Raw genomic sequence first — 27194 nt, 5'->3', positions numbered from 1 at the left:
AAAACATCTATTAGCCTACACAATGCAAAATAACAAGCTCATTAGCCTGAAATAGAAAGAAAATATTGTTGCTCATATACGTCTGTATTAATCTGACACACACACGCACGTACACGCGCACACGTTCACACAAACACTCGCAGAAATAAAAACGGAAACACAATAATGAACTACATTTCCCAGAAGGCAAAACACTCGCAGCCCGACGCTGATTGGACGGCACCGCTGTGTCGTCATCTGCTCGTACAAACTAACCAGCAACAGTTAGATCCATAACCTGTGCCGCGAAGACAGTCATGCGAAGAAAAAAACTTTAATAAGCCGACTGTGGGACTTTTGGCGTCTCTCATCTGGTCGACAGAAGCAGCACACTTGTCGTTAGAGGTACGTTTTATCACCGAGTGTGAAGATAGTGATGGTTAGCAACCTGCTAAGTTGCTAGTAACGTTAAACGCTAACGTTAGCGTCGAGCGAGTCCAGTCTAACTTTAGCATGTAGTGTTTGTTTCTCTCTGTCTGCTGGCTCGGATATCATGTGAAATATATGAATAAGCAAGGCGACAAAATGGCAAAGAAGTCGTGATTCAGTCGGGATTCGTGCGTGGCTTTATTTTGCTTTAGCTACTTATTGTTATTGCAGCGAGCTGTGCTAACATAAGCACCTGTAGCTCAGCTCTTTCTCCCTGTGTCGTGTTTCAAACAGACCTAACCAGTTTTTAGCAGGTGCACACTTTCCCCACGTAACAACTCATGAGACGCAGAAGATGAAAACTGTTCCTGTGTGTGTTTACTGTCTGAAGCCTGCTTCATTTACTGGACTTATGGCGCCATCACGTGTTGACATTTGGACACTACACGATTTGATTCGTGTAGTCACAAACCGCCTCATACAAGTATGGATGTAAAGAAACTCCGTTTTTTAAAAAACTGTAACATTTTTCTTGTGCAGGAACAGTTGTGATTATAAAATGAATTTCTCTGAGGTCTTCAAGCAATCCAACCAACTTTGTAAAGTTTCCCCTGATGGGAAATATTTGGTAAGTGGTTGAAATATTTTGCCAATATGTGGTTTTGTAGTCCATGTATTGTAATGTAGTACAGTACATACTTGATTATTTAAAAGAAGCCATTTCCTTTCTGACTTGTCTCATTGGTTGTACTCCTCAGGCTACCTGTGTGCAGTACAGGCTGGTGGTGCGAGATGTGAGCACCTTGCAGATCCTGCAGCTCTATACCTGCCTGGACCAGATATCCCACATGGACTGGTCTTCTGACTCCCTCTTTATCCTCTGTGCTATGTACAAGAGAGGACTGGTACAGGTAGGCTATGAGAAGAAGACAGTACTGTGAAGATATAACTTAACGTGTAGTGTAAAGGCTTGTGATGACTCAAATGCTCGATAGGTGGTGATATGATTAATCAGTGGTTATTTTGAATGACAGAACATTTTTTATATGTTCTTGCCTTTCTTCGTAGAGTATCACTATAAATGGTATACTTTGATTGTTGGTCAGACAATATAAATAATATGAAAGCATCTCTGAAAACTAGAGTAGAATATATGGCGGTCACATACCATTAATCTCGATGTTATTTTTGACACTTCATGGATTCAACAATAAACTAAGTGATCTAAGAAATCACTGAGAAATTAATAAACAACTAAAGTGTATAATTGCAGCTCTACAACAACAGAAAATCACAAGTTTTCTATCGCTTGTGATACAAAGTTAACAACAAAAGTAACATTTTATCAACTGTACATATGTACACAGCTATATGCCATGTAATTATTCATAATAAGTTTGCGACAGTACAGTACAGTACAGTAAACAATAAGTTACATTATTGAAACAATGTGAGTTAGTATCAATTGATTTTATCTTTATTTTCTTTTGTGGCTAGTAAATTAATCATTTTTAGCTTGAGTTTTGCCTTGAGATAAGACAACATGTGATCGGGTGCTATCCAGATTTTATGTGCATAGAATTTATTCTATTGCACTACTAAAACTGTTATTCGGGTTAAAAATGCTTTTTAAATTCCAATGTTTGCAGAAATGGAATATAATATTCATAAGCATGTTTGTCTTGGTGTGTAATCACCTGAAAATAAGAATAGAAGAATCAACCCATTATATCTACAGAGGTAGCGGGTCCTCCTCCACATAGTACACAATGTTGGACCACCATGTTTCTACAGTAGCCCAGAAAACAGACAGACCAAATAAATTTGAATTTTAAAAAGATCCAAATGTACCTATAAGTCTTACTTTAGTATGTCTTCTTGTTAAATAGTTGTGTTGTTAAGAGGTGTTTCACATTATTTGTTCTGCACCTTTTTATGGCTAATTTACACCAGATCCTTTTTCCATAGGCTCAAGTATCTAAAAATGTATTAAATTATTAATTATTTCATTCACTATTGAGAATAGAGACACTACATTTTGAATTTATGTCCATAAATGTTTTTAAACTTGCAACTTAATCAACAGACAGAGATTATAATAATCACTGTCCTGTAGTAGTGAAAACAAGATCTGCATACAAAGGTAGTGTCAGTGCATCACAGGGCAAGTAGCTTACCTTTGAAGGGGTATCCAACGCCAGTCCTTCATGGTTTCTGATGCTTAAGTTTTTCTTACTGTTGAAAATCAAGTTTATGGAGGGATGTCATCAGTGATGGATGATTCCTATCTTTCTGTCACTCTCTGTCTTTCTCTTCAGGTGTGGTCTCTCGAACAGCCGGACTGGCACTGTAAGATTGATGAGGGCTCAATAGGACTACTCTCCTCACGCTGGAGTCCAGACGGACGTCACATTCTCAACACCACTGAGTTCCATGTAAGTGTGAAGTTGGTGCGTGCATGGGTGCATGTATTCATGCGCATGAAAGTATGTTTATGCATATGCTTGTCTGGTTTCAACTGTTGCTGCCCCGCAAGGAAGGGGGACCTGAAAATAGCCAGACACCAGAGCCTTTCTTGACCACCCCTACTACCCACCCACCCGATGCATGTATTCAGCCTGATTTCATAGCTTCCCTCCTGTTAGCGTCCTGTCATACATGGGTCTCAAGTACCTCTGGAACATGGTTGCAATGTGTATGTGCCCTTTTTGAATATGGGTTTGGTATTTTCTTTGGCAGCAAGTCGTAGAAAGATGTTCAGTCACTCAAATACTAATAGTGAACTTACTAACTTAGTGAACCAGAGTGAAGCAAAAAAGACACCAAAACCAATATAGTACAAATAGATGGTAAAACAATAATTCAAAGTTTCATTAATCTACAAAAAGTAACTTTTTAAGAAGTGATTTATTCAACCAGTCTGAGCTCCTTAGTTTTATTGTTACACAAATTCACTGTCATTGAGTAAAATGGTTTGTTCTTGTTGTAAATATTGGCTACCACATCAGCAAAGGCATGGATGGAAACATTTTGGTTTAGTTTATCATGAACCTTAAAGAAATTATGTAGTACGCTGAGATCTTGCAAGACCAAAAGTTAGACCTTGGGGAACACCAGCTACAAGAAAATATGTTGAGCTTGGTAGTAATGAATGCAGCAGTTAGATTCTACTCTCCAGTTTGTTTATTTTTGTTGTTGTTATTGTTGTTTTATTTATAATGGAATCATCCCTCAGCAGTGGGTGTGGCTAGCGGAAGTTCTCTCCTAATGAATATTGTTTCTCTAACACAGGCGTGTCCAAACTTCCTTTAAAAGGGGCCAGATTTGACAATAAAAACATTTTTAAAAAATGAAAAAATCACCAAAAAAAGTTATATACAAATGCACTTCTTTAACTATTTTGTTTTTGTTGTCACAATACATTATAATACAAATGACAATGTAACCAAATCTAAACCAATTGGGCGTGAACAAATCTAAAACCAGTTCTGCCTTTCTTTCACATCTGGAGTCAGATAACAAAGGATAAAATGTATGGAATACGTTAAACTTGCATGAAGATCATGTTCATTCTAAACATGATTTATTATGAGTAATGCAGATCATGTTCATTCTAAACATGATTTATTATGAGTAATGCAAAGTCTAAGTGTAAAATGCGTCACTATCACTCTTCTTTTTCACAAAATCATTCAGAAAGTAATATTTTGTGTCACATCCAGAGGTATGTAACACCAGCAGTTATATTAAAGGTTCAAATGCTTTGTTATGTCAACCAAAAAAGCCATATCTGACAATCATAGAAGGCCATAAATAATATACTACAAAAATAATGCTTCGGGCCGCATGAAATCTTATCGTGGGCCGTGATTGACCCCCGGCTGGGCCGTACTTTGAACATCCCTGCTCAAGGGTACAAATGTCATATTGACCACCAGGAGGAATCAGAAGGTTTTAAACATGTATAATGGTCTGCAGAATGAAACCCAGACTAATAAAAATGTGTTTGGTACAAGTCTGTGCCTCTTGACTCCTGGTTTAAAGTCACTCCATCGCAAGCACGTGTTGCAAGAGGTGAGAAGCGACAGCAACTACCCTCAGGCCATGTGGAAATATGACAGGGGCACCGTGGTGGGCTCTGTCTGTCATGCTGAAGCTGACTCCAGGAATCCTTTGACAGGTGTTGTGCACCAACACACAACTGTGTCTGGTCTGAAGAAGGGTGCAGGGAGTGCAAATGTCTGTGGCATGTCTGCTTTGTGTCTGTCTGCGTCTTCAAGAAAAGAAAAAATAAGGAATAGGATAGAAAAGAACGGCAGCTCTCCTAAGGAGAATAGTGTAGTGTCAGTGTTGAGTTAGTCGTATCTCCAGTTTGATTACAGTCAGAAAAATAATCAGCAACTATTCTTATAATCAGTTGAGTTTTGAATTGTAAGTGTTTCTCCAGTAAAAATATCAGATATTGGTTTGCTTCTCAGTTGTGGGCATTTTCTTTTTTTTCCCCCTTTGATTTATGTTGTAGTTAAATGACGTTAAGTGAAGGTTTGTTGTTGCATCGTTGGCAGACCTTTGTTTCCTGTTGATTTCAACTCAGAGTTGACTGTTTCTTGAGAAAGGTAATCCTGTATTGATGCTTTCACTGGGAACTAACAAAGGTCAGGTAACCATACTATGCCTAATTTAAAGTTGCACTTTGAAAGGTAGTTGAATTCTATTCTAAGTGAGCCACTCCAAATCAATATTTCTGGCAGAGAGCTCTGAGAAAACGCTGTTGTCCTGCAGGAAAATAGATGTGAAGCCCTGACACTGTACCTTTTAATATTATGGACACATTATTACCATTCTCTAGATTCCTTAGAGATGATTGATGGGTTGGTACAACATCCTGTCAGCTGTACTGTTGTGCATTCAAAAACCTGTCACTGACTTCCCTTATCAGCTGTCTAAATCTGAGCAGAAATTTAAGTACTCCTTATTGTTACTGAGCATCCTTTTGTTACAAATTGAATTTAACAGAGCAAAGTGGCACTGGCTACCACATTGCCAAGGGGCCCACTGAACTTGCCTTCACCCCAGTCCAAGATTTCATTAAGGCTGTGCCAGACGGGTGTTCGTGTCAGGCTTGAATTTCAGCCCCACTCATAAACAGCCTGCTATATTAACTTGTTTAGGGACAGCTGCCTTTGGCGTGGATCGTGCCTCTGTGTGTGTGTTTGCCTGTCTGTCTATGTGTCAGTAAATCTGCTTAGCTAGCTGTGTGTGTGTCTGGCTGTCTCTTTGTAGCTCTTGCGGGTGTGTTCGTTTTTTAAAATTTTAAACAAAATATCATCAGACAATAATTCAGTAGTTCACAATGACATTGTAACAATTGGAAAAGTGTTTTAGTCTCAGGGAGTTTCAGTAGCAGCCCCTAATAGGCTACAGGTGGGGATGGGATGGCGCCATGTCACAGATTTAATAGAAAGTCACATTGCTGAAACCTCCTGCGTATGTATTGTGAGACTTCACGCAAGTCATCTCCTATTTGAATTCCGATCGTTTATCTTAGGACCTCACAAAATGCCACTCACACATCCACGTTAATCCACCTTTACCAGCTGAGGGGTGATAAACTGAGGGTGGAAAAACTCCAGCCAAGGCCATCATTGAGCTTGACTTCTCTAATGGTTTTTACATTGTTGGGGTCGGATTAGCAATAGCATTCTTGGCCAGTACTGCTGGAGCCTTGCTAACATGTAGCATTGTTGGCAACAACGCTACTGGACTAAACTGCAAATGTAGGCAGCTGCTGCACTGCAACGTGGAACAATAGCTCACCCGTACTTACGTGTGGCCTGCAAGAGGCTCCAGTTCCTTGGTAGAATCATGAGGCTGTAACAGGAGAAATGGGCTATATTGGTTTGAGATGGCTTCCTATGGGAAATGCCTACAGTCTAATCCTCTGCTGACAGATAGGCCTATAAGGCATCAAATACACTCGCCCATTCTCTCGCTTTGGCCAAGGCGTGCAATAAGAATGGCTGATGGATAGGTTTGTATTCCAGGTTGCTGTCAGTAACTTTGGTCTACAAGTGATCGTAGTTATCATGTTGCCCACAGGCTGTCCTGTTGGGAATGTTCCATAATTTTGTGGTTTTCTTGTTATGAATACTTGCTAATAGATGCTAAATGGATGTGATGGTGGAAATTAGCCGTAGTTGTCCCATTTGGCAGTGTCTTGAGAAGATTGTCTTGTCACAACATGTCAAATGAAGTTCAGCACAGCTCTTAATTACAGTTATAGTCTCAAAGGGTTTTACAACAGCCATGTGAAACAATAATTTTCAGGCCATCCACCCCTTTATCTAAAACCTTTACAACCACCCCATTTAGTGAGGGATCCCTAGGACGCATCTCCTAATGACGAATCCATGGTCATGTCATGATCAAACCAATACTAAAATAAAAAGATGTACGTGTCTGTAATTTCAGCCTGTACTGATCAGCGTTGCAGTTATGCTAACCCCAGCACAGACGTGAATTTTTCCATCTCTGATGGATAAACAGCAGCTGTTGTAGTGGAGTTTTGCCTTTTCACACCACCCTCAAACGCGTAGACCTCATCAACATACTGCTGCTCACCTTTGGTGAGGATACTTTATCTAAAGTGTAGATTTACCAACTAAGGATCTTGTTGCATACCACCACACATGGTAAAGCATTTCCCACCTATTTTCCTCATGCTATCCTTCCTCCACCAGGTTTTAAGTTACACTGCCTTTCGGGTCTTGATCTCCCCGCATCCCCTATGTGGTGGGTTCAAGGCATCTAAGAAGTGTAAGTGTGTTTGTGTTTGAGCACTGTTGATACTGGTTGCCATGGCACCATGTCTGAGGGGATGTCCAGGAAGCGTGTAGTGAGGTGATATTACAGGGTCCACACAGCTGGATGTCTTGACCGAAGAGGAGGGTCGACACTTCAGCCCAGTTCGGTAACAGTCTTGGCCCAGTTCAAATGTCTGTCTGGACAATATGATGAAAGCCTTGTCACTTTGGTAGATTTAGCCCTGCACATTCTCAGACACAAAATACATCATTTGTATTACCATATTGCCATTTATATATATGTACACTTGGTTGTCTCCTGGCTATGATGGTGCTAAGAATTTCAATGTAGTACAAGATAGTCAAGTGTCAATAGCACAAGAATACATAGCGCTCTTATTTAGAAGTGCACTGTAATTTGTCGTTTCTGTTTCTATTGACTTTACTTGTTTCTCTATAAGAAAAGGAATCTGTTTAACTTTCTTCTTGGCTTGTGTGTACGTAACCAGTTTAGTTCAGCATTTTCACATCTTAAACATTCAAAGCATGATCACACAGGGCTTCATGCACCCACGTTACATAGGCTTACTGTAAGCTGTAAAGGGGACAGTATGAGGGCCATGCATTTAACACCTTACTGTTGCATTGTCGAGCTTGCATGCCTTTGCTATTAGTATTGTTAGTAATGACTACTGTCACAAGTTGTGACCACCACAGGTTCTCTTACAGTGTCCCAAAGACAGCCACGTGTTCCTTGTTTCTTGAAGGGCAAGACGCCACATGTCATACTGGTCCTTGGGTCAAAATATGCTGCACTGTTGGCTGTGTGCCACTTGCTTTTGTTGGCATCAGTCTTGTGAGACTGGTGGATTATTTGAGTGACTCCTGTCAAAACTGAGCATTAACACATGTGGTCTCTGTTTTTATGTCGACTTGTGGCCAGATAGTTATTATTGGCGCTGCTTCATATTTGTGGGGATGTACACAACCCGCAGGCTACCCAACTTGCTGTTAATTTGTCACACTTGTAGCAAACATCTAACATTACATCTTGGCTAAATGGACCAGTCCCACGTTGCCGCTATGTGCCAAGATGTTGTTTTGGATATGTTGATTTCATAAGTCCTAATTTAACCTGTATAATCTCTTTTGATCCCTGTCCCTGCAACCATTAAACATATACCTCCATTCCCAGTGGAAATACAGATAGACTACACTCCACTCACTCAGGGCCCTACAGAGCATCCATCTAGGATACCATATCAGTGTCTCATATCTCTTAGAAATGTATCATAGACCGCTTGAAAGACACAAGGCACCCTGTCCACAGGCCTTAAAGGGCATGATGGACTTTAGTTTTGACTGTTTGTCAGCTGACGGACAAGTCTTTGGGTGTAGAGGAACACTTCATTGCGCTAGTGTCCCGGTTGATTGAGCTCTTGTTAGGTCACTGTTGACACTTACTCACCATACGCAACACTTATTAGATAACAGCCTCTCAGATCTTCTTACAGAAAACTTATCAAGCTGATTATACACTAAAGTAGTCATGCAGTCTAAAAGTGGTTTGTTTGTACCAGCTTGCACTGTCAAAACCCAATCCCTAATCCAGTATCTTTCCTTTAAATGTGGCATTTGGTTTCAAGGGCTACTGATGTGTGGTCAGTATTATTATAAAATGTAGCTTATGACAGATATAGCTGTCATTTTATGTATTGGCTAGTAAGTAACAAGGAGTTGCAGACAAAATAAATATATGTTTGAGGTAGTTTAGAGTTGTCAGTACACTGTTTGTCCACTAGAGGGAACTGAAAATTCTTTCTAACTGTAAAATGTCCCACTCAGTAAATATCTTGTTCACAATTCTTTAACATCCACATTTAAAAGATCCTTATCAAAATATCTGTTTAGGTTTTTGTGTCTAAAAATGTTTTTTTTAAAATGGAATATTCGCTGATATATTGTTGTCAGATCTTTTAAACTCTAAATCATCAGTATCTCATCCTAGCATTTCTCATGGTCTAACCTGGATGTGTTTATACCCTTTGTGCTGCCAGCCTTCCACAAAGGTATGCTTGTTATACTTTCACTTGGAAATAATGCATGATTTGTTTGTGGGTTTTTTCTTTCTTTCTTTTCCTCTGGTGCCTTGACAGCTGAGAGTCACCGTCTGGTCCCTGTGCACCAAAGCCGTGTCATACATCAAATATCCCAAAGCATGTCAGAAGGGTCAGTATGAGAATAATATTGTTTTATTTGTCTTGCTGTGGCTTACGAGGATATGTATCATCAGGAGTACCTGAGGACAGGGCCAGTTTTCTAAGTGCATCGGCATGCCCCATGAATCACATGCCGTCCTTTACCTTGTGGCGCGACCCTGGGTGTGTAGCCAAACTATGGTCTTTGCTGACAGCTGTGCCCCTCTTCAGTAAATGGGGCATGCTCCTCATAACAGGCCTGTCAGCAGCTAGCGGAAAAATGATTGTCTATGACTCTCCCCATTTTCCGCATGCAATACTATGCGTTTCTGCGACCTGTGTATCATATAAATAATATGGTTGTGATGGTTACATACCACCGACCTGATGGTGCCGAAGTGTCGCATAATTACATTGAATGAAATACGCAGCGAGTGATGAAGTTACAGTTCAGTTTGCAGAATCAAATGATAGAAAAGACAGCAAATAAAGTATTTTCAGTATGTCAGCTAACTTTTTTGAGTCTTGATTACACTGGCCCAAAACTGAATGTGCAAAGCCTTATTTTCAAGGACTATAAAACATTACCTTTTAAGAATTAAAAAGAACTAACGCATGATTTTCTAGTACGGCTTCTAGTCTAGTCTAGTCTAGTGTTTAGTTCAATGCAGCAGTGCCATTGTCTTTGAAAGATTTGTATCATACTTATGCCATAACTGGTAGTTGTCTATAAAAGTCTAACTTCCTCCCATCATCTTCCACCCACAGGTATAGATTTCAGCAGAGATGGCAGCTATATGGCCTTGGCTGAACGGCGTGACTGTAAAGACTATGTTAGTGTATTTGTGTGTGACGACTGGCATTTACTCAGGGTAAGTAGGAGCAGTTTTACGACCATCATTATACGTTTAACATTTGAGTAAACTCATTAAGTAAATATTAAGTAAGCAACAGTGACCACAAAGATATATAATTTCAGCCTGTGACAGTCAAAATATAATTTAGTATAGTGTTTTGTTACAGCTTTACATAATGATTTACAGTGGTGTAAAAACTTCCTTTCCTCATAGACTCTAAATATTTTTTCTTTGAAATTGTCATTGACCAAATGAAGAGTAGTCCTCTACGAGATGTGATGCAGATGCATTCATGGACACAGTGAAACTAAAAAAAAACAAACAGAAATCGAAATTTTAATTTTTGTTCTCTTTAGGAATCACTTGCATATGTTTTATTTTCTGTAAATGTGTAGTGTAAATAATTTCTTCTTTTATATTTAAATTGAACTCTTGCACAGCATTTTGAGACTGAGACACAGGACCTGGCAGGGGTGGAGTGGTCTCCCAATGGCTGTGTGTTGGCTGTGTGGGATAGCTGTCTGGAGGTGAGTCATTTGCCTTATAGACTCATGATTCAACAAGAGAGTGTGAAAGATGAAATTCTCTGAGACCTTTGCTGAGCAGGAGTTTATTGTTTCTGCCCTAGTGGATCATCTTTTTTTTTTTTTTAAGATTATTTTTTTGGCCTTTTATGCCTTTAATGATAGAGAGCTGAAGATAGACAGGAAGCAGGGGGGCAGAGAGAGGGGGAGTGACACGCAGTAAATGGCCGCCCGATGCGAGATTCGAACCGGGGCCAGCTGCAGCGAGGACTGTAGCCTCCACACACGGGGCGGCCGCTTAACCCACTACGCTACCGACCGCCCCAGATCATCTTTTAAGGTGTTGGATTAAAAACAGAGGCAGCTGTTGCACACACTGATACAGAAGGTGAAGCAGCTCACTGAGAATGGTCAGTTAAGATTTGAATACTGCACGCCGGGGCTGTCAGTCAACCGTTTGACTTTTAAGGCTAGAATATCTTGATTTATGATTTCATTTAAGCACATATACAGGATAAGACTCTAATAACACAAGATACCCTCGATCTGTGACATGCAGCATTGGAAATTATATGATATCTTAAATATATGCTATGTTTTTACACCCTGTCAAATCCTAGTGCAGGAGAACTGTAAATTAAGTGACAATTGATAAGTAGTCACCTGCTATTGTGAGGCATCCTTGTTGTCAAAGTACTGCATTATTGCAGTTGATGAAGCCTAGTGAGGATACAAACAGAACAAAGTACTTCACGTGTGTGTATCATCCTCACAGTACAAGGTGTTGCTGTATTCGTTGGACGGCCGGTTGCTGTCAACCTACAGTGCCTATGTGTGGTCGCTGGGTGTGAAGTCTGTGACCTGGAGCCCCAGCAGCCAGTTCCTGGCCATCGGCAGCTATGATGAAAAAGTATGGACAAGTTCTTTAAAAAATTAATGGCTGATGATATTGAGAAATAATATATCACTTTGCAGCTTGACAGAACACAACAAACACAAAGTAATCATTGCCACGTGTCCTTCCATTAACCATTAACCACAATGCAGCGGTGTCCTATGCTTTCAGCGGCCATTGTAGCATGTAGTATTCATCGCCAACCAACACAAACAATGTGGCAGTTTATCAGATTTTATGAGCCACAAGGCTTCACAGAACTTTTCAGACTGACGGACTTTGATTTGTGGAGTTCCCCTTTAAGAAACAGATGAAGTAATTTCTGTAAAGTAAGAAAAGTGTAAACGTCAAACATATATCTGGATTATGATTCGTTGTGTATTCGTCACGATCAGTACAAACTAAGATTTTACTACCCTCATGTCAGGTGCGCATCCTGAATCATATCACATGGAAGAAAATCACACAGTTTGAGCACCCAGCTAACATCAACAACGCAAAAGCTGTGAGTATTTTCCAGTCTTCATGATGAGCCTTAAAAAAAAAAAATCATTTCACTAATTGACTGTTTTTTATGTCTCTAGGTTGTTTATAAGGAAGTTGAGAGAAGGCCAGCTGTTGGCAGTGACGACCTTTCGCTACACAACATCACAATTGGCACCACCCTCTTTAACACCCAAAGCAAATGTATGTCAGCCTCAGCCATTATGAAAATATTCTAATAAATTAAAATAAAACTTCTGATGTCAGGAGCTTTGTCTAATCACAAACTCAATTGTTGTTGTCGCCTAATCCAGACGAGATCTGCCAACCGCCAGTCCAAATTCCTGTGATCAAACCAGACCCAGACCGAGCCAACCCTAAGATCGGTGTCTCCACTTTGGCATTCAGCTCAGACAGTCGCTATCTAGCCACCAAAAACGGTGAAACTTTACAGCTGTTTACTTACCTATACCTGACCACCCAGAAAACTGTAATATGTAAACCGTGTACATATTTTCAATCATACACCTAAACTTCTGTGAACTTCTTTTTGCTGCAAAGCTAGTGTTTCATGGTTCTTTAAGCTGAGAATGGCTTTGAATGTGTGTATCTGTGTTTCGGTTCTTTAAGCTGAGAATGGCTTTGAATGTGTGTATCTGTGTTTCTCTGACCATAGACAACATGTCCAGTGTTGTCTGGGTGTGGGACATGCAGACGATGAGCTTGGAGGCTGTGCTTGAGCAGACATCGGCTGTGCGTTGCTTTCAATGGGACCCCCAACGCCCTCGGCTGGCACTATGTACAGGCAACACCAAACTCTATCTCTGGTCCCCGGCAGGCTGCGTCTCTGTCCAAGTCCCCACTGAAGGTAAGATGTGCAGTCACTGAGAGTTAGAAGCAGCTAGAATAGACTGCTCCATTACTCTAATGTCCTTCCATTCAGGTTCACTTAAGTTTTACAAGGCAACTTCTGCATGTTAGCAGCAAAAGGTCACAGTTTACGTTTAAAGACTCAACTCATATTGTATGACATCAGCTTGGTCCTAGTGACATGCTGGCAAGGTCATGGGTTAAGTCTTGTTCTTCAATTTCAAATCATTCCTTTCTGTGCAAAGAAATCCCACCAGTGATCTAATGTACGAAAATGCAAACAAGAACAAATCTGCAGTCTCTCAGTTTTTACCTTTGTGATGCTCATCTGTGATACATTTTGATTTAGTCTGAAAGATGGGTGTGTTTTACTTCAGTTGATGCATTATGATCACACTTGCTCTCCCTCTGTCCTGCCAGGTGGTTTCCAGGTCCAATCACTTAACTGGCACTGCAGTGGAGACACTCTGATCCTTCTTGGAAAGGAGCAGCTGTGTTTGTGCTACATGGACACTGACCAGGAGGACAAGTAAAAGACACAAAACAATGGGACTCGCTGGATTACAGTTCACGCTTATTTAACCATACACACTTGGCGGGTAATGTGTTATGGCGATGACCAAAAGACTGCTCACCGAGCCCTCAGTTCAAGTTTCTGGGACACTAAAAACCCCAACATGACATTCCTCCTGAGAGACGTAGAATGGATAGCCACACTTTTTAAATTACCAAAGGCAGACTGAAGCACTAGTTTGAAACACTGTGAGAAGATAGAGGTTTACAAGTTTTATAGATTTAACTGCACTTGTAGCTTTTTTATGTGTTCACCTTGAAATTGTTTAATTATTTTTGAATAAATGCAGTCATAAATAATGCATCACATGGTGGGTTCCTCAAGTGTATGCGTCATTTAGTTTCAGTTTTCATACTACTTTACGTAATTTTTCTATCTTTTTTTATTATTATTTTTTTTTTATCCACAGGACGTTTTGGTTTAGATTCATGGTACCACAAAAGGTTCCAACTCCTGACTATTTGACACAAAGCTTTTATGTTTATGGTAATGATTTCGCTCGGTGGAACAAAGACACGAGACAGATTTTTCAAAGTGTATTTCTAAAGCATTGTACAGTGTGCAGTTCTTACTGTCACATGAGTGGCATCATCTTATTCTGGAAACACTGCATCATCACTGTTAGGATTTAATAGCTGTTACCCGCTATGACCAAACTGAAAATCCAGTAAAGAATTCAAACAACAACCAGGCAGTGCTAAATATATGAGGACTGTATTACATGGCTGAAAGGCATCATCTGTGCGTATGATGTCCCATTTATAAAAGCTTCAATTGTACAGCAACCTGAACTGTAATTTAGTCCTTGACAGTACAAACATAATGCAAATGCATTTCTTAACAATGACGGTCCAGACAAGAACATGTAGACATGTATTATTTTCCATTGTGACGACTGTGCTACAGGTACCTAGAACAAAAAGTAAGCCTTCACATCATTTGTAATAACGGATTAATCTCTTTTTAAACCCTTAAATGAAATACTGAAGAACTGGCAATGAAATGTTCATTTTCTAGAAGCATTCATAAGTTAACTGCATCAAAATATCATCAGATAAATAAAACCTAATCACTATTTACAATTCCATTAAGGATATTCCTTTAAAAAACATTTGTCATGCAAACTCAACGTGCAGGGAACATGCACAAGTTACGATCAGAGAAAGGCATTCTAGGACACAATTATTCATTGGCATTGTCGAACATGAAAATATGGCCTGTTACCTTTGGTAGCACAATAATAAAATAAAATCACCTAAATTCTGTGACAGATACATACAGCATGTGGGTTAATGAATTGATGCAGAGCTTTGTCTGTATGTATTTCATTTTGTAACCCAACCATTATTCCCAGTGCAAATAACTGCTCAAAACAAATGCAAGTTGTAGGGCCGTTAAGGCAACTTACAAACAAACATAAACAGGGTTAACAAATTGCATAAAACATCTGTAACATATGTTTAGCTGTAGCTAATGCAGCTTTCCAAGTGGCACATCAGTTCCCTACTCTGAGCAATGACCTAATTTAGGTGGACGTAAACATGGAGACCACAACTGTGTTCAAGAGAAAAAGGTCACAACATGTAATTCATTTCCACTGAACAAGTTTCAATAGTGAATTCCAGCTGTTATTTTCCAAGTAACACAGCGGAGCTCACAGATTTTCAGTATAGCCGTTCAGTTCCTGGAACAGTTTCCCTATAAATAGCATTTATTACAATAATCATGTGACATGACCGTTAATCAATCAGCTGCTATTCCATACCGTGAAGTTACCCCATGACCCTCTGAATAGCACAATCCTTCATTTCAAACCATATTTGTGTAGCAAATACGGAACATCTTCTTGGCTGATGTTACTGTTTCATTGCATGTTCCACAGCTTCCCTCTGGGCCTGTTTTATTATTTATTTATTTATTTGTGCTGCAGAAAAATATCTCAAACAAAGCACATCATTAACCCTGAAATAACAACCCTGATGTTTGTATCCCTCTACCAACATCTAAACATCACAGTATGTCAATCAGCGATTAAATAAGGAGCAGTAGACTACAAGAAACTTAATTTAGAATAAGTCCAGTGGTGATGAATTAATGCAAGTGCTGTGTTCTTTCTCTCCAGCTTATGTCACATGGGCATACACTCCTAAGGCCCCTGAGGGTATGGCAGATCTGAGAGCAAAGGGGGGGGACTGGAGACGTAATAACAAATTAGCAAACAGTCCATGCACTGCTGCGCATCATTCGCCTACAGTAGGCTGACCACTTGTCTGTAACACCAACTTCAGGAGGTGTGGACATCTCATGGGATCAACGTACACACACAGATTGGTTGCGCATTATACTGCAGTGGAGCGACAGCTTCCCTCAGACAGCGCAGTGTTAACACAGACACATGGGTTGAACTCTGTTGTGATAATGAGAAACTGTGGATCTTAGAAGCCGATCTTGCCACGGGTCATGGAGTAGCCCAGTTTGGCCTCATTGTTGATGAAGGACATGATGCCCAGATAGGTCTCGATGAGCAGGGGTCTCTCCAGGATCAGGACACCGTTAGCCCGACCGGGGATGGGGTGCTCTTTGTGGGCTTTCTTTACCGCCTGCACCAGCTGGGTCCTGAAGTTGTCCATCTTGTCAAGTAAAAGAAAAAGAACATGAAACCTCCAAAAACTACCAATCAATGATGTTTGTTTTACATAGTATACAATTCATTTCTATATAAAAGTTAACAATATCTGAAATAAAATCAAAATTTCCTGGAGCTGCTCTCAAGTTTGGAAAACTGGGTACTGTAGCAATGCTCTGAATGAGAAAATGCGGTCATATCCCCCGAGAACCACCCCAGGCCCCTGATGTTGCCTTGCCAATAAGCAATAAACAAACAGCTTTGAAAATAAGTTCATACACAAAGCCGTGACTACACGGTTTAAAGATATATGAATAACTGGCTTTCTCTGAATGGGTGATTTCTGTTTCTAAGGCAGCAATTAGCCTTTTGTTTTCAGTTGAACTGTGACTGCCCGTTGTGCATGAATGAAATCCTGCACCGGTGGTCACCATTGTTTGTACTTGCGTGTGAAATAAGCAGAAGGCCAACACACACACAAAAAAGCAAAAGTATCTTACATTTCAAGCCTTAAATCCTTAGATGATTTTAAAACATCAAATAACATAATTTTTTACCTGTATGGTGACATGTGACAATTACATTTGAACAAATCTATTAGATGACTGACTCAAAATGCATTTTTAACATTATTTAGCTGATTTATGATTAGTTTAGTTTAGGTGATTATACCTGGCAAAGAGAGGCCACCTTCTCATCAGCGTGGGCCATGGGGTGCTCTGTGAAGGTGGCATAGGGCATGTCTGTGGACCAGGGGTTCCAGCGGTTTAAGAACGAGGCCCGAGGGCGTTTGTCCCACTGGACACGAATCCCATAGCCTTCTCTCCTGTAAGAAAAACACAACGCACTTTAACTCTCCCTATTCTAAAATAACAATAATACCACTAACAACGCAGAACTTGAACTGTTAAGGGAGCAGTTACATCTAGGCAACAACAAAATCACAGCTGCAATGTTTTAATGATTACTCATGCCAAGAGAGAGGTCCTATTCTTAACACTGGCATTGATACACAGAGTAAATACTAGTTTGCTCTTGGCAGACTAAAACGTGTTGTCGTACTTGTTCAGGGATTTGGGTGGGAACTCAAATTCGCCCACTGAGATGGTGTCTACGGCGTTGAGAGAGATCCTGACGACCTGCTGGCACAACAGGTTGATGAAGTCGTACTTGCACACCAGCAGCGACCTGCGCACAAAACCAAAAGATGTCAACTCGTGTCAAACAGACAATATCATCTGCTGGACAAAATAATCTTTTATTGATCCCTAAGAGAGGAAAGTCAGTTGTTACAACATAAGCACACATAAAAGACAAATGAGAGCAAATACACAAATGTGTATAACATATGAACAGAATAAAATAGAAACTATAAAGAGCAATTAGACACATAAGACAAAAAATATATAGGCAATAGCAGGAGACATGAATGTTATGTCATGTTAAGCATGAGTAAACGGACTTACCTATCAGTTATGAGCACAAGTCTCTCCCTCTCATTGTTCCAGTGGTCAACTCTTTAGAAATGGACAAATAAATAAAAATACAAGATGAGGAGGCAAAAATATTAAAAATTAGACACTTATTTATTATCATATATGTACACGTACACTTGTTTCCCAACAGTTGCGTCATGTGTGAGGCTGATAATAATATTAAACCACATGCTGCTGCTGGGATACTCACTCAGCCAGCAGCCAGACACTGAGCACCTCTCCATCCTCAGAAGGGAGTGCCACGGTCCTGATGTCACTCACCGCCTGCTCAATGGTACCTGGCTGAGATCAGTGTAGCATCACACAACTGTCAGTCATCAGCATCATCTCCCATTCCTGCCTGTGATGGTGCTGCTGTCGTGCGTTATGGCACTGTAATGGACTGCTACTTAGGCGTGGTATATTAGTGGCCGTGTGTCTTTACCACAAGCACCTTTTAAGAGCACGAGTGTACTGGAGGTTTATGTTGACACATGCATACAGTCTAATTAATAACAAACTGGGCCTTGGTGCCGAATAGCCGTCATATATTAAGGAGAAACTTACCCTGAACACGAAATAGTCCTTCACTTTGGCTTGGATTGTGGGGTTGTGAACGTGAAAAGGCGTCAGTGTTTGTAACGGGGGGCAGCAGGCCACGGAGACTCCGTGTCCGAGGCTTCGTCCGGCCTCCGGCGGCGTGAAGGCAACCTCGACCCCTTCCTCTGCTTCTGCGGGGTGGAGAATCGCAGCGCCCGGGCTCTCCGGATCCACCGTGTCGTTCAGCTGAAGCATGGTGCAACAAACGCTGTCCGCGGAGCTTCCCGACAATGTGCGCCAAATGCTAGACTAGGAGATGTCCTTTTGGGGATGCAGACTCTCCCATTGCGCACGAATAATGTTTTGATTGCGAGGGCTACAAGGAAGTGGTGCCCCACTCCCCCTTCCTGTAATTTCCTTCCTCTTAAAGGGGCATGAGCTAATGTTTCAACCGAGCTAATTACAGAAACAAATGTTTGGATGAGCCCACTTAAAGATAAGTAAAGTAAACATATAACTAACACATATCACTATAATGTACAGTACATGTTATGAATCTATATAATTTGATGTTATTGTATATTGTCCACTTTCCTTTTGTGTTGCCTATTAACGGCACTGTCTCATGCACTTCATGGTCACCTGTCACAGGGGGCACAGGTGTCAACAGCCTTTCCAACATGTTCTGCTTTGTTAGAAATTAAGAGTTTGATTGACTGTTTACAAGTTCTGTTTTACATGTAAAGCTTGTGATTGTGCAGTGTTTGTTTTTGTATATATATTACTTATTAGTTCACAGAGCACTGGTATCCTGCAGTTTGTGTTAAATTGTATCGTGATGGGATGGTTTCTGAAACTGACTAAATATGGCACAGCCCCACCTAGAATATTTTCCACCAGCCGCCACTGCCCACAGCATTAAAATGTTGCACAGATTGTAATCTATATTTGACATTTTTTTAAAATTTTTTTATATTGCTTTTATTTTTTTTTGGTATCAAAGAAAATCATTCTCTTGTGGCTTCCAGCATGGCGATAGATCTTTAGTTTTATATTATGAGTGAAGAAAGCATCACAAAGTAATACTTAATTACGGTATGAAATAGTCTTGCTACACTAAACTGTTAACTGTAATTTAGGAAACAAACACTGTAGTAGAAAAAGCCTTTTAAATGTCATAAATCATATATTGGTTCATGTAAAGTCATTTTCTTTTTTTATTCCTGGTCACCCTGCATTGATTTCTTTACAGTTATGTTCATAGACTTTTTGAAGTTCTCATAATTTGTGATCAGAAATGTGATCATCTTCTTAATCCCCTGACTTTTTGCTGGTTTTCTCAGAAATGTTGGATCTGCAGGAATACTTTATTCTTCAACCTTTTTCATCCCAAGGAACCCTTAGACAAGCCAACCTTTTTTCTGTTTTTAGCCTAGCTTATAATAACTTTTATATTTAGTTCATTCAACTTTTATTTCAAAAATGCCAAGATAATTTCTCAATGATCTGCACCCTCACAGTCACCATTATTTTGGTGAAAATTGTCAATTATTATGACAAAAAACTGGCGGACCCCCTGCAGTATCTCTACGGACTGCCTAGGGGTCGTGGACCCATGGTTGAAGACTCCTTTTAATAGACAGATTAAAGTTGAATCTGTGCGTGAACTGATTTAATATGACTCTGTGTACTTGCTGAATTTGGTTGTTTTAACAACAGTTTAACTAGATTTTATGACGCTTAAAACTGATTCACACGAACCAAACATCAGTGATTTTAAAGAAAATCTCACAATATAGTGTCACTTCAGACGTCTGAGTGTTTTATTTAACATTAATACAGTTAAGTTTTAAAGCAGAGTGACAAAGTCAGTTCAGTGGACTGATGTGACGGTTTATTTGAGTGCTTTGGTTTTCATCCTCGTTCAGGGGGCCTCGGGACACAGTGAACAGCGGCAGCTCAGGCAGTGGGTAAGGAGACAAAATTACGTTGAGACAGACAAATAACCCTTGAATTGCTAAATAAGTAATATATGATTCACAATAACATGAATGATGATGTATGGTGTGAACGGCAGCGACTCGGGAGGCAGAGAAAGACAAAAGCATGAGTCAAACAATCTGTGAGTTGTGCTGTTACTTTTTTTTACCCGTCCACAGCTCCGGGGATGGAGTAAGAGAGAAGAAACAGTGATAAGTAAGAGAGACAAATAATATTTAAATTGATATGTAAGTGATATTATTTTAAGTGAGAAGCTTGTACTTACTTTTTTCGTCTGGTGAGAGAAAAATTGGTTAGTAAGCTTGTTTTTGAATTTTTGAATTAATCATATTCAATGTTGAAATTTGCTCAGAAGCTCGTACTTACCTGAAGAAGACAGAGCTCCACAAGATGTTATCTGTTTGGTCAGAGTTTGGTTGTTTTGGGTTTTGCTCCAAATGCTCCATTAAGAAGTTTTCTTGGTGGTGAGTGGAAGTGGCTTTGTTTGATATTTCTTTGCAGCTTTTTGCCGTCTTTCTCTCTCTCTCACCACACAATTAAGTTGTTATCCTATCCTGCCCTTTAGACGAGGGGTCAACAGCCCTGCCAGTTGCAAGGGCTTCCCACAGCATTTCCACCCAGGAGGAAAGAAAAGTCAACCCAGTTGTTGTGTCAAAGCAAGGAGGAAGGATTAAAACTCCCAGACGCAGAGGCTGTCGGGATATGTTTGCCCCGCCAGACACAGAGGCTGTCGGGATTTGTTTGCCCAGCCAGACGCAAAGGCCGCCGCACAGACTTAAATAACTTAACTAAATGATAACTAATAAATGTTTGGAACTATTTACATACAGAGACGATGGATGGTCCCAGTGCAAGACGCTACCTGAAACAGGAACAAAGACAACAAAGATCAAATATACAAATATTTACGTGAAAAGAATATTTAAGATGTACGAGATGATGTGTGTTAATGTACCTGGGTTTTCATAACCATTCTCAATCTGAGTCGCTGACGTCACCAACGGGGCACCTTGGCAGCAGGCTCCTCGTCCTCCGAGTCGCTGTCCTTCCTGCGCCTCCTTTCAGAGGAGCCGAGGAAAATATCCTCTAGGTCAGAAGATGAGACAGTGTCATTAGGGGAGGGAGATCTGAGGAGGAGGAAGTTGTCCTCGTCAGACTCCACAAACAAATCCAATATGTCACCATCAAGATCGGCAGAGGAGGCAGGCGAGTGTGTATCTTCCCCTTTAATGAGCAGCGTGTGGCATTAATAAGGCACCAAAGTGCTAAAGAGTTGAAGCTGTTGTGGATTGGGCGCACATATAGCATCATACTAAATATATTAATGGCTGATCATATTTTTTACATATATGCACTTGCTGCTTGATCAGCTATATTGATTTAGATCAAGTTTAGATCAATAATTGTCTCTTGTCTGTCTCAGTCTGCAAAGGAAGTAGCTGCTCAGCCTGCAGAGGAAGAAGTTGCAGCTTGAGCTATAGAGGAAGTCAGTTACGCAAGTACAAACCGTCTCTAATGCCATATATGGAGCAGTCTTGAGTGTATAACCTTTAACCTGGGGACCTGGGGAATTTAGGACCCCCAAATTTTATTTACTGGGTTTGAGGCCCTCGGAGTGCAATACCTCCATAAATTCTAGTGGGTTTGAGGCCCTCGGAGTGCAATACCTCCGTAAATTCTAGTGGGTTAGAGGCCCTCGAAGCTAGAACTTCGTAAATTTTGAAACAAAAGGTGAGTGTAAAACATGTTGAATGTATGAGTGTGTTGTGTGTGTGAAAAACATCAGGGTTATTGGGTGTGGGAAGAATAAAACTTTGAGGTGTCTTCAGTAAGAGTCATATAGAGCAGTGTCTTGACAAAAAACAGACAGAGGAAACCTTTGCAGTGTTAACGTAATCTGTCTGGGCCACGGAAACCTTTGCGGTGTTAACAGTAGTGGTCATTTTTGTCACAAAGGTCAGTTGCTCGGGTGTATGCCATACAAACTGACTGGCTGCTCTGACTCTACTACTGAATAGGACTGGTTGCTCGGGTGTATTCCATACAAACCAGTTGGCCTCAAAGTTTAGCATTAAAGCATTATTATTAAATAAATTAGGTAAGAAGAGATGGACAGGGAGTTTGATAGGGAGATAGATGATGATGAGTGGGGCCCAGTAGCAGGGTTCTGGACACAGGTCGGCAATGTAGTGCTAGTGGTAAGTAAGATGATGAGTGATAAAGAGAAAGACAAGAGGCTGAGGGAGATAAAGGAGAGACTAGAGGGGTTGGTGCAGATAAAAGGAAGAAAGCTGCCTGACACAGGGGCATTAGGACCCTGGTTATGGGAGAAGGAGCGGGAGTGTATAGTTAAGAGAGATGAGGCAAAAAAAAAAAAAAAACAGGAAGAGAAAGCAAGCATTTTAAATAAAGAGAAGTGGAGAAAGGAAGGGAAAGCTCAAGAAGAGGAACGAAGAGAATGGTCTGAACTGGTGGTAGAGCGTGGAACATCTGCATCGAGCTGGAAATCAGGAGCCAACCAACTCAAAGGTAGGACCTGACAACCCACCCACACCGCGCCCACCTCCATATGCCCCTCCCACTCCCAAGCCAGAATCAGTTAGGGGTGTCTATCCTGCATTAAATATAACTGAAGCTTATTGCTATGTGAGTGATGCCAACACAACTCTCCCCAGAAGTAGACAAAGCTTCGTGTTAGGATGTCCTAACGTGGGCACAGGTGAGTCAGAATCAGGGGACAGTGACAGATACTGGCAACAAATACAGACCATTCGGGATAGGAGACATACAGGCTATCGTAGACAAACTACCACCTGTAGCCGAGGGCGGTGCCATGTGGCTAGGCAAATTAGACAGCCTTACTGCCGGCCAAAAGTTAGCTTTAGGAGATTTTAGAGCAGTAATTGTGAGGTGTCTGACAGGTGCTGATGCTAGGGAAATAGAAGAACAGGCCGGTACCAACCGTAACAGCGATCAAATGCCATTCACACGAGTTAGCACCAACATAGGTCGCGTTCTAAGAGAAAAATATCCTCTGCCAAATGCCACAGTAATGCCAAAAATGAGATGGGATCCTAATTAAAATCTATGCGAGTTTCTGGACAAAGCCAAGCACCTGTGGCTTAAGTACACAGGCTGTCATCCAGGCAAAGCAGGAGCACAGAGGGAGTCCCAGACAAAGTCAGAGAGGCGATTAAAGACAATCCAGACTTATTAGGGTGTGAGTCACATGTGTGGGAGAAACACTTAATTCATCATTTATCACGTGCACAGGATTCATGTCAATAGGAACAGAACGACATTAAAGACCTGCAGGCTCATTTATTGAAACTTCAGCTTAATGATGCACGACAGAAGGTACAAGACGGGAGACGTGACTAAACTAATGGTGTCTGCCGCACAACAATCTAGTGACCCTGACTCGTTACCTGTTCCCCCTTGGGTTTCATAACCACCACAGCATCGAGGGGGTTACGGGGGAGGGCCTGCGAGGGGTAGAGGGGGATGGAGAGGACGTGGTGGAAGGGGCGGACCACCAAGGGGACCGCCGGGAGGAGGCCGCTGCTACTACTGTGAGGAGACGGGTCACTGGGTACGTGACTGCCTCAACCCTGCGGCTTGGACACCGTGCGATGCCCCATCGTAGGCCAATGTACAACTCACCCACTGAAACTACAGCTGCCCGTGACAGAGTGGGATCGCTGGGAACATATCAGCAGCAATGACATGCCCCACAGAGAGACTCAGACAGCATCAATATGGCAGACCCAATGCTGTCAGTACAGGTCGGAAAAAAGGAACTGCCTTTTTTGATTGACACTGGGGCTACATGCTCTACATTGAATGAAGCATCTCTTAACATGCTGTCAGGCAATAACATTACCGTAATGGGCTTCTCTGGGGAAAAACAGACACTGCCAATCATTAAACCATTGCTCACCAAGGTGGGAAAACAAACGTTAGTCCAACCATTTGTATATTCTCCAACAGTGCCACTGAACCTGTTGGGAAGAGACCTTTTGATTAAGCTAGGGGCGTCGATCCTGTGCCACCCAGACAGACTTGTGACTTTGCCCGACGGCACAAAACTAACATGTTCTAGCCCTAATCTTGGGGGACAGTATCCTCTACAGCCAGTAGAGGAACAGTATGTCTCCCGTCTTGTACCTTCTGTCGTGCATCATTAAGCTGAAGTTTCAATAAATGAGCCTGCAGGTCTTTAATGTCGTTCTGTTCCTATTGACATGAATCCTGTGCACGTGATAAATGATGAATTAAGTGTTTCTCCCACACATGTGACTCACACCCTAATAAGTCTGGATTGTCTTTAATCGCCTCTCTGACTTTGTCTGGGACTCCCTCTGTGCTCCTGCTTTGCCTGGATGACAGCCTGTGTACTTAAGCCACAGGTGCTTGGCTTTGTCCAGAAACTCGCATAGATTTTAATTAGGATCCCATCTCATTTTTGGCATTACTGTGGCATTTGGCAGAGGATATTTTTCTCTTAGAACGCGACCTATGTTGGTGCTAACTCGTGTGAATGGCATTTGATCGCTGTTACGGTTGGTACCGGCCTGTTCTTCTATTTCCCTAGCATCAGCACCTGTCAGACACCTCACAATTACTGCTCTAAAATCTCCTAAAGCTAACTTTTGGCCGGCAGTAAGGCTGTCTAATTTGCCTAGCCACATGGCACCGCCCTCGGCTACAGGTGGTAGTTTGTCTACGATAGCCTGTATGTCTCCTATCCCGAATGGTCTGTATTTGTTGCCAGTATCTGTCACTGTCCCCTGATTCTGACTCACCTGTGCCCACGTTAGGACATCCTAACACGAAGCTTTGTCTACTTCTGGGGAGAGTTGTGTTGGCATCACTCACATAGCAATAAGCTTCAGTTATATTTAATGCAGGATAGACACCCCTAACTGATTCTGGCTTGGGAGTGGGAGGGGCATATGGAGGTGGGCGCGGTGTGGGTGGGTTGTCAGGTCCTACCTTTGAGTTGGTTGGCTCCTGATTTCCAGCTCGATGCAGATGTTCCACGCTCTACCACCAGTTCAGACCATTCTCTTCGTTCCTCTTCTTGAGCTTTCCCTTCCTTTCTCCACTTCTCTTTATTTAAAATGCTTGCTTTCTCTTCCTGTTTTTTTTTTTTTTTTGCCTCATCTCTCTTAACTATACACTCCCGCTCCTTCTCCCATAACCAGGGTCCTAATGCCCCTGTGTCAGGCAGCTTTCTTCCTTTTATCTGCACCAACCCCTCTAGTCTCTCCTTTATCTCCCTCAGCCTCTTGTCTTTCTCTTTATCACTCATCATCTTACTTACCACTAGCACTACATTGCCGACCTGTGTCCAGAACCCTGCTACTGGGCCCCACTCATCATCATCTATCTCCCTATCAAACTCCCTGTCCATCTCTTCTTACCTAATTTATTTAATAATAATGCTTTAATGCTAAACTTTGAGGCCAACTGGTTTGTATGGAATACACCCGAGCAACCAGTCCTATTCAGTAGTAGAGTCAGAGCAGCCAGTCAGTTTGTATGGCATACACCCGAGCAACTGACCTTTGTGACAAAAATGACCACTACTGTTAACACCGCAAAGGTTTCCGTGGCCCAGACAGATTACGTTAACACTGCAAAGGTTTCCTCTGTCTGTTTTTTGTCAAGACACTGCTCTATAAGACTCTTACTGAAGACACCTCAAAGTTTTATTCTTCCCACACCCAATAACCCTGATGTTTTTCACATACACAACACACTCATACATTCAACATGTTTTACACTCACCTTTTGTTTCAAAATTTACGAAGTTTTAGCTTCGAGGGCCTCTAACCCACTAGAATTTACGGAGGTATTGCACTCCGAGGGCCTCAAACCCACTAGAATTTATGAAGGTATTGCACTCCGAGGGCCTCAAACCTAGTAAATAAAATTTGGGGGTCCTAAATTCCCCAGGTCCCCAGGTTAAAGGTTATACACTCAAGACTGCTCCATATATGGCATTAGAGACGGTTTGTACTTGCGTAACTGACTTCCTCTATAGCTCAAGCTGCAACTTCTTCCTCTGCAGGCTGAGCAGCTACTTCCTCTGCAGGCTGAGACAGACAAGAGACAATTATTGATGCCACGTAACATCTATCGCTACATTCATTGCAAGAATTAGAGAATTGGAAAAGGTGATCTCCTTGAGGGAGATCAAAAGAGGGAATTGTGGATTAGGCACACATATAGCATCGTACAAAATATATTAATGGCTGATCATATTTTTTACATATATACTTGCTGCTTGATCAGCTATACTTGGGGTTAAGTTTAGATCAATAATTGTCTCTTGTCTGTCTCAGCCTGCAGAGGAAGAAGTTGCAGCTTGAGCTATAGAGGAAGTCAGTTACACAAGTACAAACCGTCTCTAATGCCATATATGGAGCAGTCTTGAGTGTATAACTTTTAACCTAAGTCACCTAAGAGTGACACAAGACTGCCACTAAAATAGCGGGTTCCTCTTTGATTGGCTGTGACAGATAGGATGGTTTATGGGATGTGACTTTACGCAGAGTATATATGAGCTTGATATTGAGGAAGTTATTCAGATCTCGCTTGGTGTTTTACTGTGACAGAGGTATCCTCTAAGGCGAGATCTCCAGGAGCTCCTGTTAAAAATAATAAAGCTTGCTTGTGTGATATTCAACTACTCTCAGAACTCATCTTCACATTAACCAACTCGGGTGGAAGCAGCAAGGATGCTTTCAACACTGTATTCATTCAGATTTAGTTATGACATTCAGTACTTCTGTCTCTGCTCATTAAAGGATGAGTCAGTCAAGTTAACCCACGTTTGTGTGACAGAAACAGAAATCCACATAAAAAAAACCCTGCAACATTCCTGTTTCAGCTCCTGAAAACATCTTGGTCAATAAAATAAAATGAATATCTG

General features: G+C 41.3%; 2 protein-coding genes and 1 long non-coding RNA gene across 3 annotated transcripts; 1 reads left to right on the top strand and 2 right to left on the bottom strand.

Annotated features, from left to right (window-relative positions):
• Window positions 1-200: 200 nt before the first annotated feature.
• Window positions 201-13918, top strand: wrap73 (WD repeat containing, antisense to TP73). The gene is made up of 13 exons (XM_010749659.3): window positions 201-384; window positions 949-1036; window positions 1167-1319; window positions 2727-2843; window positions 9368-9440; window positions 10178-10281; window positions 10707-10793; window positions 11566-11700; window positions 12113-12190; window positions 12270-12372; window positions 12483-12608; window positions 12845-13036; window positions 13459-13918. The coding sequence occupies exons 2-13, from the start codon at window positions 968-970 to the stop codon at window positions 13569-13571; spliced, it is 1350 nt and encodes a 449-aa protein (XP_010747961.1). The 5' UTR covers window positions 201-384; window positions 949-967; the 3' UTR covers window positions 13572-13918.
• Window positions 13919-14135: 217 nt separating this feature from the next.
• On the bottom strand, window positions 14136-18673 carry tprg1l (tumor protein p63 regulated 1-like). The gene is made up of 6 exons (XM_010749663.3): window positions 18281-18673; window positions 17925-18016; window positions 17705-17755; window positions 17301-17426; window positions 16911-17064; window positions 14136-16242 (listed from the first exon to the last, which is right to left on the bottom strand). The coding sequence occupies exons 1-6, from the start codon at window positions 18506-18508 to the stop codon at window positions 16048-16050; spliced, it is 846 nt and encodes a 281-aa protein (XP_010747965.1). The 5' UTR covers window positions 18509-18673; the 3' UTR covers window positions 14136-16047.
• A 1385-nt stretch (window positions 18674-20058) lies between these two features.
• LOC109137926 (uncharacterized) lies at window positions 20059-21331 on the bottom strand. Its single transcript, XR_002041786.2, has 2 exons — window positions 21210-21331; window positions 20059-21116 (listed from the first exon to the last, which is right to left on the bottom strand). It is a non-coding gene; the product is annotated as an uncharacterized LOC109137926 (long non-coding RNA).
• Window positions 21332-27194: the final 5863 nt, after the last annotated feature.

Source organism: Larimichthys crocea, chromosome XV (assembly GCF_000972845.2).
Source record: "Larimichthys crocea isolate SSNF chromosome XV, L_crocea_2.0, whole genome shotgun sequence".
In the NCBI taxonomy this organism is placed as follows: Eukaryota; Metazoa; Chordata; class Actinopteri; family Sciaenidae; genus Larimichthys; species Larimichthys crocea.
This window is presented reverse-complemented; position numbering and strand designations above follow the sequence as displayed.